Genomic DNA, 13,424 nt, shown 5'->3' on the forward strand with positions numbered 1-13,424 from the left:
GTGTGAGCTGCGAGGGGAAGAAATGAAAACCTGCCCCCATGGCGCGTGGAAGTCTTATTGGGTCCCCTTATTTGGGCAACTAAAAGGAGTTAATTAATTTCTCTCCTGCCCTGAAGCACCTGCCTGGGAAGTTCTCTGGACACAGTGTTTCCAAACCAGATTGGGAATAAATCCACAGGCCTGCACCCTGTGGTCAAAACAAAACCCCACTGAGCCCAGAGGACGGGTGCGCATCAGCTAGCTGTCCCCTGACCCAGAGCTTGCACAAAGGTCACAGCTGCTCCGAGAAGCCCCCACTGCTACAGGCCACGTATGAGGCCTGATTACTGGTCTCCCGCCAGGGTATGTCTTTAGCTCTGTCCCTTGGGCTGGCATCTGCGTGGCCCAGAGCTGCACAGACGGAGCTGTAAGTGTGGGTGCTGATGGCCCGGTGTGGAAGACTAGCTAGCCCTTCTTTTTAAATTAATTAATTCCATCCATTGCTTTTCAGAGAGAGTGGAAGGGAGAGAGAGACAGAGAGGAACATTGATGCGAGAGAGACACATCCATTGGTTGCCTCTTGCATGCACCCAGTCCGGGGCCGGGGATCGAGCCTGCAACTGAGGTCCATGCCCTTGGACGGAATCGAACCCAGGACCCTTCAGTCTGCAGGCTGATGTTCTAACCACTGAGCCACACTGGCCAGGGCTACCTAGGCCTTAATTACTCACTGCAGGGCCTGGGCAAACTCCTGCCTCCTCCAGGCCCCTTTTCACATGGGCCAGTTGGAAATAGGAGCAGGAACCATCTCGAGGGGGGGTGGGGGAGAGTGTGGAGGTCCAGCCTGGCCCCCCCAGTAAAAGGCAGGAGCCCCTGCTCTCCCCGGTGGAAGCGTCCCGCCCGCCTGCCCTGGGAGGTGGTTTGCACTCGCTTGGTAGACAGCAAGGTGTGGAGACGGCCAGGCCAGGGCAGGACGCGGTGCAGACACCCTCAGCACCGCCCTGGGGGAGAGGGCAAAGGTGACAGGCGGTCCTGCTTCATGCAGACACCTTTTCAAGGGCTCCTGGCTTCTCCTAAGGGCCGCCTCTGCGTGGGCCTGGGCTTCACCGCCCTCCTCCCTGTCCCGCGCTCGCTGGCTCCACGCTGACCTCTGCGTGACCCACGCCCAGCTGGGTGTCGAAATGCCTGTGTGCCAGCCTGGCAGAGCTCTGAGCTTGCACAACGTTTGGGGCACATCTGGATATACCTGCTCCATCTTTCTCCAGACTGGAGAGAAGAGACTGAGGGTGGCACAGGGCCTGCAGGAAAAGGCTGGACTCGGGCCTGTTGTCAATCTCCCCTTCCTACCGCCCCTTCTCAGGGCCTGAGACCCCCCCTCCCACCCCCACGGGTGCTCAGGATGAGTGGAAAGGGCCCTGGGGGCAAGTGGAGCAAACTCCTCCCGAGGTCCAGGTGGTCCAGGTGGACCTGCCCTCAGTGGCGCCTGCGGCTCCCCCCGGCTGGCCCTGCCCCTGCCTCCTCGCACTCTGACCTCCCTGTCCTGGCAGCGACCCCTGTGCTCAGGGTGGAGAGTGGCTTACACAGAGGTAGCTGTCTTGGGACATACACCTGAGATTTCTTAATGGCATCTCCTGCCGTTCCCAAGGGCCAGCTCCTAGCCCTGTGCCCTCTCCCTGGTCACTCTTTGGCCACCACTCCTACGCGACCATCCCCACTCCAAGGTGGGAGCCAGCCCTCCCTCCAGCCCTTAGGGGACACAGCTGGTGTCCTCATGTTTGCGTCCAGTGTTCCGTGCTCAGGAGAAGCTAGAAGATGGGTAACAGGTGTAGAGCTGCCGGGGGCCCCAGGCCTATGGCCTGACCTGTTCTCCGTGGGACCTCCGTGGTCTGCACTCGTGGGTCATCTCAGAAGCGCACCCACCCTGAGAGCCCAGTGGGGTTTGGAGAGCCCTGTGGCGAGGGGGGATCAGCGGGGACAGGAGACGGAAACCTCGTTTTATCAGGATTCCTAAAGAGGAGCCTCCTTTCTGGCCGTCCCCTGCCCATCCTTTGAGACAGATGCTAACAGCGAGAGGGAGGGAGCCTCCCAGGATGGCCCACAGTGACCAGGCCCTGCCCTGGGCTGTGGAGGCGGTGGCATTGTCCCATCTCCTATAGGTGAGGGGGCTGAGGCTCAGAGAAGCCACCTCACACTGTCAGGGTCACACAGCTAGAAAGGTTGGGGGCTGAGCCTCGAGCCACAGCTGCCAGCCACGGGAGCCACGTTCTTTCCACCGGAACAGCTGCCTCCCGCGTCATGTGCAAATTGTGCAAAAAAAGCAGCCAAAGGACCCAGCCCAGCCTTGAATAACGGATGGGTTATGTGTTTCCATCTGGTAATGAAATCTGCTGAGGTCAATCCCTGGATGGGGCAGGATCCAGCGGAGGCCCCTGATGGTGCTGCCCCGGTTGGAAATAGGGCCAGCCCAGCAGCCTTGGCCCAGAGCGTGGTGTGTGTGGGGGGGTAGCTGGGGGGGGGGGGCGGGTTAAACGCCTCAGACAGGCGCTTCGTCCTGGGGGCAGCGGGCCAGAGCCAGCTGCAGATATATTTTGTTTGGCCTCTGAGTGTTTTAGAAAAGCTCGAATCGGTCACCAATATTTAACATTCAGGAAGTTTTATATAAAAATCCAGGTTTTTAGCTCTTGTGAAGATCCGGGAAGCTGGGCCCCATTCCATTGAGCAGCTAGCATGGGGTGGGGGTGGGGGGCATGGATGGGGCCCGGTGACTCCGCAGCCCAGGAGCAGGGCTTGGCACTGCCACGTGCTGCGTTTATGGGGTCTTCCCAGCAACCCCGAGGGGGCTCCCGCTCAGAGAGGGCAGCTGCTGGTCTGGGGCTGCACAGCTGGTGCAAAGTCAGGACTCACGCACCGGCCTCCCGGTCCCTGTGGCCTCTCCTGTCTCCCTGCAGCACCTTCGGCTGTCACCCTTCTGTCTGCACCCTGGGACCCCCGGACAGCCTGTTGGGTGCTTTGGGGAGGGGGCAGAGTTGGGGCAGTCTGAGCGTGAGGCCTCGGGGCCTCCCGACTGCCCCCTTTGAATCTGGGGCCCCTCCCTGGACTGGAGCATCCGAATGGGGACTTAGGACTCTGTCAATCATTCATTCAATCAACAAAGTTCAGCCCTGGCTGGCGCGCGCAGTGGTTAGAGCGTCAGCCCGCGGACTGAAGGGTCTCGGGTTCGATTCTGGCCAAGGGCAGGAACCTCGGTTGCAGGCTCGATCCCCAGCCCTGGTCGGGGCCTGTGCGGGAGGCAACCCATCGATGTGTGTCTCTCTCACATCAATGTTTCTCTCTCTCTCTCTCCCCCACTCTCTCTGCAAAGCAATGGAAAGAATATCCTCAGGTGACGATTAAACAAACAAAAACAAATGTTTATCGAACACCTCCTTGGCACCCGCCTGGCCAGGTGATGAAAGTATGGGCCACAAATGTGAGCAGGACAGTTGCTCTCAGCCGAGCAGGAGAGACAGAAAGCCCCTCCGTCATCGCACCGTGGGGCCCGTGCATCCGAGGGGTGCGCGGGAAACGGGGGGGGGGCGCATGGAGAAGGGCTGGGGGTTCAGGAAGGCCTCCTGGAGGTGGGGAAGCGGGGGCCTGGCCGTGGGTCGATGCCTGGGCCCTGGCGAGCGTGGGGCTGGCTGAGACCTGACTCCAGGGAGTGGGAGGCCAGAGATGGAGACGGCGCCGGGCGGCTCTTCTTGAAAGGATTTTGGCTGAGAAAGGGGAGGAGGGAGGCACGTGTATTTCTGGGGTAAATATTGAGGGAAAGGCCTGCTTTCTGGGAGGCCGAGGTTAATGCTGCAGAGCTCGGTCTGCAGTGCGAAGCTGAGCGCGTTTGTGCCTGGCGGCCCCAGTATCCTTAGAAAAGAGGAGACGTGATGAGAGGAGGGCTCCTTAGGGCGCAGAGTCCCGGGTGGGGTGGTGAGAGGTCAGGCTCCCCAGGTGAGGGCAGCTCATGACAGGTCCTGGGTTAGGGCCCTGCTGGCCAGAGGGGCACAGGGAGGTCTGTGAGGGGCCGGGCCACCTGGGGTGCTGGCAGGAGCCCTGGGCCTGCTCCACGGGGGCCACAGCAGGGACCCTCGTGTACCCAGGAACGCTGGATGCTATGAGGCTGGGCCCCCTTGCCTTCCCGCCTCTGTCTCGGTCACCCCAGTCCAGCGGGAGGACTTTTGGCACTCGAGCCCACTTCCCTGTCGGGGACTCTGCCCTGGCACCGGTGTGGGCCTGGCAGAGTGTGCTCACCGCTCCTGGCTCATGAGGCTGCCCTGCCTTGGGCACTGTGGAGGGAGGGCATGCGTCTGGGTCACCGGCCACCCTAGTCACTGAGTCAGCACCTCTCCCTGGAGGTGTTGGTCCTGCTGACACCAGTGGGTCCAAGGGTCCAATGTGTCTCCGGGGAAGCAGGTGCTTTTGCTGAGCCTCTGGGAGGTCTCAGGGCCTGTCCCAGGTCCAGACCGTCTCTGGGACTTTGTCATCCCAGCTGAGGGCTAAGGGACTTCCTCCCCTGCCCCGGACACCTTCGTGGCTCCCACTTGGCTGGAAACTGGTGCTTCCCGGCCTCATCCTGCCGGGGCCTGTGGAGGGCGGGATGTGAAGGCCAGGTCAGCTGTGTGGAGAAAGGTGGGGTGGGGCTCTGAGTCACCACCCTTCTGGCCGGGTGGGGACTGCCTGGGGTGGGGGTGGTGCCGAGCCCTGTTCCAGTCTCACTCCTGAGAGCTCCACACTTGTTTCCTGCTTCCGGCTGAGTCACAGGGGAGGTCAGAACCTCTAGGTGAGGCTGGGGCCTGAGCTGTCCCCGCATCACTTCCTGCTGATAATGGGGAGCGGGGCCCTGAAGGTGTCCCCAAATTCACCCTACCTGTCAGAGGAGCCCCAGGCCGCCCCCATCCGGCCTCCTTGGAGCCCTGGACAAACCGCCGGGCTCAGGCCTGTCTGCCAGGTGCATGCAAAGGTTTCGTCCCGCCTGGAAAAAGTGGCCACAGCCGCTGGCGGCCTGGCTTTCTCTGTACTGGGCTGGTAGAGGGTGAGTGTGGCCGAGTGAGGAGCCCGGCGTCGCACACACGGCAGCCTCCGTAGATGCTAAAGGCCGACCCCGAGGTGTGTGCCAGCCTGCACCCCCTCCCTGTCACCTCAGCATAAACAGGACCCCGGAGCCAACACACAAGCATGGACAAGCCCTGCGGTGGGGTGTGCAGACAGACAGACAGACAGACACAGACACACAAACACACACGGGCAAGCTCAGGCAGGGCCGGCTCAGACACACTGTGCTGTGACTCGGGGTGACCCAGGTATTGTCGGTGCAGGTGGCGAGGGGGCCACTCAGAGCACCATGGAGCAGGGACCTCGGTGCTCACACACACGCGCACACACGCACACGCACACGCCCCACGCGTGACTGGCACCTTCCCGCGCCCGAGCCGCTGCCCTGGGACCCGCCCTGAGCCCCTCTGTGACCAGGGGCAGGCCCGAGTTAGCATCGCCGGGCGCCAGCGTTTTTTAATTAAGCTGGAAGACAAGCGAGGCGGAGCTCCCGTCCGCCCTGCTCCCCGGCTGGGCTGGATTTTCCTGCAGGGCTTTGGGGTTTTGTTTTGGATCCACTCGAGCGCTGGTCGTGTGCCAGACCCCGCGCCAGCCCCGGGGAACGTGCGCGCAGTTGTTCGGAGCGAGCCGTCAGCAAACGCGGCTCATTAGGCCTGCTGTGATTTACATACATAATCTCCTCTTTTCTCCTAACAACCTCGGGAGGTGAGGTGCAATTATTCCCATTTTCCAGATAAGAAAAGCGGTGCTCCGAGGTGCTGCGTGACTGGCTTGTCCTGCTGGCGAAGGCGGGGTATGAACCCCGGTCTCTGCTTCCAGAGTCTGCACTTCTGGTCCGTCTCGTTGAGACGCCCAGTTGGGAAGCCAGCCCCAGTGAAGTCCACGGTGGGGGCCAGGCCTTCAGGACTTTGAATCTGAGAGGCCCAGGGCAAGGGGACGTAGGAGGAGTGTCCCCAGAGTGGGGAGTCGCAGTGTGAAGGTGGCCTTGGCTTGGTTCCCCAAGGCTTTCGTGTCCCTGCTCCATGTCCCTGTGCTCCCAATGTGATTGGAGGAGCTGTGGGGGCCTTGGAGCAGCTGGCCTGGGTGGAGGGCTGGGCCGGACCTGGGATGGGCAGCTGGCGCCCTGGCTGCCCCTCCATCCGGGCTCTGCTCCGCTCTGCGTGACCCTGGGCAGGTTTCCGCTCCCTTCAGGCCTGAGTGGGGCCGAGCTGCCACCTGGGCTTCAGCTCTTATCTCTGACCTTCAGCGTTTCTGAATTATCTGGCCAGAGGCCTAGAGCAGCCTCCCACCCAGGCTTAAGGTCCCCTCTGCAGGCAGGTTGGCATGGATGGGCACACTGGGGCCAGCCCTTGCTTTCAGGACACTGGGGGGATGGGAGCAAAAGGGGGGGACCGCACAGCAGCCGCCTGCCCTGGCCTCGCTGACTCCTTGTGAGGCTGCTGGGAGTTTTACGGTTGGTACACACGAGTGAGGTGACGTGTGCACTGCCCCACGGAAGACCAGCCGGCGCTTCTCAAAGCGTGGTCCTCGGGCCTGGGCCTCCTGCTCCAGGATCACCTGGGAGCCTGTGAAAACTGCACAGTCGTAGGCCCCGTCCTGGGTCCGAGGCATCAGAGCCAGGCAGGCCCTGGATCTGGAGCTGGGATCCCCCGGGTGGGTGATTCTGTCCCACCCTGCAGTTTGCAGGCTGTGGGTTCAGCAAGGAGGCCTCCCGAGCCAGCCTCCCAATGCAGCCGCATTTTTCTGCTGTGTGGCTTTGTGTAAGTCGCTTCAGCTCTCTGAGCTCTGATTTCTTCGTTTGTAAAGTGGAGAGAATGGCAGCCCCTACCTCCCGGGGTTGTTGAGGGCGTGCTAGGAGTTAGTGTCTGCAACACATTCAGCGAAGCACCCCCCAAGTGGACCTCTGGTGGTCCTCTCTCTCTCTTTTTTTTTTGATGTTTTTATTAATTTCAGAGAGAGGAAGGGAGAGGGAGAGAGAGAGAAACATCAATGAGGAGTCATTGATCGGCTGCCTCCTGAGCGCCCCCTACTGGGGATCGAGGAGCCTGCAACCCCGGGCCTGTGACCTGACTGGGAATCGAACCGCGACCTCCTGGTTCATAGGTTGACGCTCAACCGCTGAGCCACACCGGCTGGGCCGGGAAGGCTCTCTTGACTGTGGTGGTTCTTGCTGGGAGCAGAGCTCAGAAAGGTTGGGTCATCAGCTCATCGGCACAAAGCACGAGCAACGTAATTGGGACCTAGCGCGTTGGGAAGCTTTGCTTTGCAAGACGTGGGAGGTTTGTGCTGGAAACTTTCCTCGGGCCTCCTGGTGTATAGAGTGCCCAAAGGAAGTAGCAAGGAGTTGGGAATTTGAGGCAAAAGACCTCGAGTCTGGCATGATTCTGGACTTGCTTGTTCAAAGAGAGGCCTTAACTCCTCCGACCACAGCTGCCCTGTGTGGTTCAGCAGGAGAGCTCAGGCTCTGGACACAAGGCAGGACTCTGCAGCCCAGGTTCTAGGGGCGAGGCTTGTCCCTGGTATGTGCTCCTCCTCTTGGACAGTGAGGATAAGATAGTCTCATTTCCCTTTTCTCTTCGGCCGCTGGGAGGCTCAGCTCTAAATGTGTGAGGACTTCTGATGTGCTCGTGGGAATCTCCTTCCTCTCCGGTTTCCATGTTTTCTTCAGACTTGTTTTAATTTTCCTCTGCTCCGGATTTTAGTGTTTATATTTCATTGCTTTCTTCCCTTTGTGTTTCCTCACTCTTATGGAACCAGGCTGGGGGTATGTAAAACCACTCACCGTGGAAACGAACACGGGGCCGTCTTCCCAGCTGCTTTGTTGGCATGTGGCCGGCCTTCTGCTTCCTGCGCTTCGTGCGGCTCTTTGCTTGCGTGGTTGGAGTCCGCCAGTCAGTTAGGAGATGCCTGAGGTTGGGCAGGGTGGCTGCTTCCGAAAGCTTGTTTTCCTTTTCATATCAGCTGCTTAGAATTTTTTTAAAGCAGTTTCTCTCCAAATCCATCAGCCACTCCCAGCACAAGACGGTGGCCCTGGAGCTCCTCCCTGATTGATTGCTTGTGCATCACCCAAGTGTAACCTGTAGCATCCAAAAATGATAACTAGTCCTGGCCGGGTTGGCTCAGTGGTTAGAGCGTCAGCCCTCGGACGGAACGGTCCCGGGTTCGCTTCTGGCCAAGGTCACGCACCTCAGTTGCGGGCTCCATCCCCGGCCCCGGTTGGGGCCTGTGTGGGAGGCAACCAATGGATGTGTCTCTTTCACGTCGATGTTTCTCTCTCTGAAAAGCAACGGAAAAAGTATCCTTGGGTGAGGATTGGGGTGGGGGGTGGGGGAAGGCTGTGTAGCACCCCCACCCTTCCCCACCTCCTCCAGAAATTTTCTGCCGCTCTATTTGGTTACCCTTGCAATTTATTTCTTTATTATTATCTTAAAATGTTTTTATTGATTTCAGAGAGAGGAAGAGAGAGGGAGAGAGAGAAACATCAATGATGAGAGTCATTGACTGGCTGCCTCCTGCGCGCCCCCTGCTGGGGATCGAGGAGCCTGCACCCCAGGCCTGTGCCCTGACCGGGAATCGAACCCCGATCTCCTGGATCCTAGGTCGATGCTCAACCGCTGAGCCAGCTGGCTGGGCTAGTTCCCGGCATATTTTTGACCACACCTTTCTTATGTAACTTTGTCTGTCTGGGGTTTCTGAAAACACACACACACCATTTTTACCAGCTGCTCGTGTTCCGTCCAGTGAAGTATTAGGGTTGATTTCCACCCAGCCCCCAGCAGTGGGACATTGAGGCAGTTTCGATTTCTCCTTAACGTGCTATGTCATCAAGGTCCTTTCCCGTTTGTCTCTGTGCCTCTGTTCCTTGCGTAATGTTTGCGCGGCGGGAATCCTGCTTCCCTGTGAGCCCGGCCCCTTGCCACCCACTGCCTTGCTGACCTACCTTGGTCCATTTTAGAGGTTGGGTTTTTTGTGGGAGCGGGGGCCCCCGAGTCATGTCCACCTTCCTCTCCCCAGGCTCTGAAGAGCGGCCGTTGCTCAGATTCCAAAATGAAAACATCTCCAACTACACGGCCCTTCTGCTGAGCAGGGACGGGGGGACCCTGTACGTGGGGGCCCGAGAGGCACTCTTCGCGCTCAACAGCACCGCCAGCTTCCTGCCGGGAGGGGAGTACCAGGAGGTGAGAGACGATGCCCGGGGCTGGGTAAGCTGGGCGGAGCACGGTGGTGGGGAGGTGGCCCCTCCATTCCCAGGTGCACATTCACCTGCCGCCTCCTGTCCCCCAGCTGCTGTGGAGCGCAGATGCCGAGAGGAAGTACCAGTGCAGCTTCAAGGGCAAGGACCCACAGGTGAGCTGCCACCTGAAGGCGACCTGGGCTTCAGCTGCGGTGGAGGGTAGGGGACCTGGACCCAGGACCGAAGCAGGAGTGGGCGCAGGTGCCCCCAGCTGTGGTGGGCAGGGCACGGGCTTCGGACCTGTCTCTGAATCCTGGGCAAGTAGATTTGCCTCTCTGAGCCTTAGTGCCCCCATCAGTGATGAGTCATCCTCCTGCGCGCCCCCTACTGGGGATCGAGGAGCCTGCAACCCGGGCCTGTGCCCTGATCGGAATCGAACCGCGACCTCCTGGTTCATAGGTTGACCACTGAGCCACCCTGGCCGGGCAGTGCCCAGGTGCTTTTAGACACTGGAGATATAATTGTGAGAAAAAAAGAAAAGAGCAACAGGCGGAAATCAGTTTGTTTAAAAGGAGGTCAGGTTCACACTTCATTCAAAAAAAGGGCCAAGAAGAGGAGGTGCTGAGGAAGTGGACCGTGGGGTACCCAGAGGAACAGCAGGCCTGTGGATTTTATCGAGTGGGGAGTTTGGGGGAACCCCTGGAGGGCCGAGCAGAGCGGTGACATGGCCTGAGGTGTGTCAAGAGGGGTGGACAGTGGCCTCCATGCAGCGAGGACAGAGGGAGGGAGACCAGCGAGGTCCGGGAGGTGATGGTGGCCCCGGCCAGGGAGGGAGACATGGTCAGATTCCCGATGTATTTTGAAGATGCACGGGGCCCCCAGGATTTACTGATGGGAAAATGCCAGGGGTGAGAGATGGAAATTCGAGGCTGGCTGGGAGGTTTGGGGCCTCAGCAGCCGAGGGGTTGGGGTTGCCAAAGGAAAGATGTCATGAGAGGAGAGAGGTTTGGGGGAGCAATCGGAAGCTGGGCCGGAGACGCTCTTAGACTCACACGTGATGAGTCTGGGGCTGGGTTCGGGCTGCTCTGGGCTGTGGCTGACGCCCCCCGAGGGTTGGAGGGACTGTGGGTTTGCACCTTAAGACCTAAGGCCTGACCTACACCCTGCACTGGCCTCGGGCCTCAGTGGTGCCCCCTGGTGGCCGGGGTGGGCCTGACACCCTCCCCCTCTTTCCCCAGCGAGACTGTCAAAACTACATCAAGATCCTCCTGCCGTTCAACAGCACCCACCTGTTCACCTGCGGCACCGGGGCCTTCAGCCCCGTGTGCACCTACATCGTGAGTACCCCTCCCCGGTCCAGCTGGCCCGGGAGCCTCCCCGCTTTCTGCCCCAGGGAGCTGCTCTCCAGCACCCCCCTCTGGCTGCCGGTGCAGGGCAGGGCCCAGCGAGGCTCCTTGAGCCCTGCGGCCCAGCCCCAGGTGATGGGGGGGGGGTCACCCAGAGGTCCCTGCCAGGCGGTGCCAGCACTGAGCCCTGGGTGCTGAGATGGGGAGGGCCTCTCCCCAACCCCTCAGAGTCGCCTTTCCCAGCATCGCCTTCCTTTCCTGCCGAGCCCGCTCCGGCCCTGGCGTGCCCCTGAGCCCGCCTGTCTGCTCCCCCGCAGAGTGTGGAAAACTTCACGCTGGCACGGGACCCGGCGGGGAACGTCCTCCTGGAAGATGGCAAAAGTCGTTGTCCCTTTGACCCCAATTTCAAGTCTACGGCCCTCATGGTTGGTGAGTGTTGGGAGCTCCATGGGGGTGATATGCAGATGTGACCTTGGGCTGCCCTTGGGCTGCCCTTAGCTTTGGCTTCTCCCAGTTTCCCCCTCCCTCCTCTGTGTACCCCCAAGAGAGGTGGGCAGGGCTGGCTGGGGTCCCTGCAGGCCCTGCCCGAGCGGGAGAGGAGGCCCTGCTGAGAGGCCGTTCCCATGGGAATGTTTCCTTGGCAGATGGCGAACTCTACACTGGGACAGTCAGCAATTTCCAGGGGAATGACCCGGTCATCTCCCGGAGCCAAAGCCGCCGCGTCACCAAGACCGAGAGCTCCCTCAACTGGCTCCAAGGTGAAGCCCTCGCATTGCCCAGCCGCGGGCCTGCCCCCCAGCAGGGCCTGAGAGCAGAGTCTCGCCTGCTTGGGGTGGCTGGGCTGACTCTACACCCCCTGCCCGCCCCACAGACCCAGCGTTTGTGGCCTCGGCCCACATCCCCGAGAGCCTGGGCAGCCTCGACGGGGGCGATGACAAGATCTACTTCTTCTTTAGCGAGACCGGCCAGGAGTTTGACTTCTTTGAGAACACGGTCGTGTCCCGCATCGCCCGCGTCTGCAAGGTGAGGGGCATGGGCCACCCGGAGCCCCCTGCGGCTCCCCGGGTCCGGGGTCAGGAAACGCCGGGAGGTCCCGCTTCTGTGACCTTCTCTCTAGCCCTCCAGGAGGAACGGCTTCGCTAACGGCGTTTCTCTCCTTTTAAGTCAAAATGCCTCTTATGTGAAAAATGTGAAGCAGAACAGAAGAGTAGAGGCACATGCCCGGGTTGCAGGAAGTCAGGACCTCTTTCCATATTTGTAGGGAGATGCCCCTTTGTCCTGTTTCGTGGGATTTCACAGCAAGGAAAACACTGGCATTTACTTAGCCCTGCAGTGGCGCCTATATGTTGCCTCCAAGTCTTTTTTTAAATATATTTTTATTGATTTTAAAGAGAGAGCAAGGGAGAGGGGGAGAGAGAGAAACATCAATGATGAGAGTCATGGATCGCCTGCCTCCTGCTCGCCCCCTGCTGGGGATCCAGGAGCCTGCACCCCGGGCCTGTGCCCTGACCGGGAATCAAACCCTGACCTCCAGGTTCGTGGGTTGATGCTCAACCACTGAGCCACACCGGTTGGGCACCTCCAAGCCTTCTTGGTCTTAAATGGGAACCAGGCCTGGCTTTGGCTTGCCCACCCTCCTTGGTGTCAGTCTCAGCTACCCCTGGGGAGGGGACACTGAGGAGCATGCAGCCCCCGGCCTAAGCGTCTGAGCCCAGCCTCTCTCTCCCTCCCCCAGGGCGACGAGGGTGGAGGGCGGATCCTGCAGCAGCGCTGGACGTCCTTCCTGAAGGCCCAGCTGCTGTGCCTGCGGCCCGACGACGGCTTCCCGTTCAACGTGCTGCAGGACGTCTTCACGCTGAGCCCCAGCCCCCAGGACTGGCGGGACACCCTCTTCTATGGGGTCTTCACATCCCAGTGGTAGGGCCCCTGGACCTAGCCGGGGATGGGAGGGCGAGGGATTGGCTGGGGCCGGAGCCCAGGAGCCGGCCTCATGCTGAGCCTCAGGGCTCCCAGTTAACTGGCCGTTTCTTTTGTAGGCACAGGGGGACCACAGAGGGCTCTGCCGTCTGTGTCTTCTCCATGAGGGACGTGCAGAGGGTCTTTGATGGCTTCTACAAGGAGGTGAACCGGGAGACGCTGCAGTGGCACACGGTGTCCTACCAGGTGCCCACGCCCAGGCCCGGCTCGGTGAGGACTGCCCCCAGCAGTGGGGCGCGGGGAAGGGTGCCGGGTAGATGGGGGATCGCTTGGCTGCTCCAAGTCTGTTTTCTCATCTTAAAAATGGGGACAAAAGCCCAGCCCTGCTTGTCCCACTGGGTTAGATGTAACCATGACTGTCAGATGGCTTCACACCTGTCTCAGGGTGGGCAGGCGCATCCCCACCTGGGCACTCCCAGCTTGCCTTTCTTTTTAATTCCTCACCTGAGGATATTTCTTTTCATTGCTTTTCAGAGAGAGGGAGGGAGGAGAGAGAGAGAGAAACATCGATGTGAGAGAGACACATCGATTGGTTGCCTCCTGCACGCACCCCCGACTGGCAGGGATGGAGCCTGCAACCGATGTATGTGCCCTTGGCTGGAATCGAACCCAGGACCCTTCCGTCTGAGGGGTGATGCTCTAACCACTGAGCCAGACTGGCCAGGGCCCAGCTGGCCTTTGTACCTGTTGGCTCACGGGTGCCTCCCCCTCAGCTGTGAGCTCCTTATTTATTTATTGAGTGATGAATGGCCAGGACTTGGAGAGAGAGTTCTTTCTTCTTTCCTTCCAGCCTGAGGGGCTCCCCCCAGAGCAGAGCTGAGACGGCATACGGGGGTGTGGAGCACATCTCAGCAACGTTCTGCTGG

At 60.3% G+C, this 13,424-nt stretch overlaps 1 protein-coding gene across 3 annotated transcripts in view; it reads left to right on the forward strand.

The window, feature by feature from the left end:
• SEMA4B (semaphorin 4B) overlaps positions 1-13,424 on the forward strand; it is a 29,182-nt gene that overhangs the window by 11,570 nt on the left and 4,188 nt on the right. For all 3 annotated transcript variants that reach the window (XM_081124532.1, XM_081124531.1, XM_081124533.1), the window contains exons 3-10: positions 9,076-9,239; positions 9,346-9,408; positions 10,474-10,572; positions 10,899-11,010; positions 11,226-11,339; positions 11,453-11,604; positions 12,317-12,498; positions 12,618-12,768. In XM_081124532.1, coding sequence (XP_080980658.1) covers positions 9,076-9,239; positions 9,346-9,408; positions 10,474-10,572; positions 10,899-11,010; positions 11,226-11,339; positions 11,453-11,604; positions 12,317-12,498; positions 12,618-12,768 — 1,037 coding nt within the window. The remainder of the gene's footprint in view (positions 1-9,075; positions 9,240-9,345; positions 9,409-10,473; positions 10,573-10,898; positions 11,011-11,225; positions 11,340-11,452; positions 11,605-12,316; positions 12,499-12,617; positions 12,769-13,424) is intronic.

The sequence above is a fragment of the Miniopterus schreibersii genome (genome assembly GCF_964146895.1).
Source record: "Miniopterus schreibersii genome assembly, chromosome: 22".
NCBI classification, from domain to species: domain Eukaryota; kingdom Metazoa; phylum Chordata; class Mammalia; order Chiroptera; family Miniopteridae; genus Miniopterus; species Miniopterus schreibersii.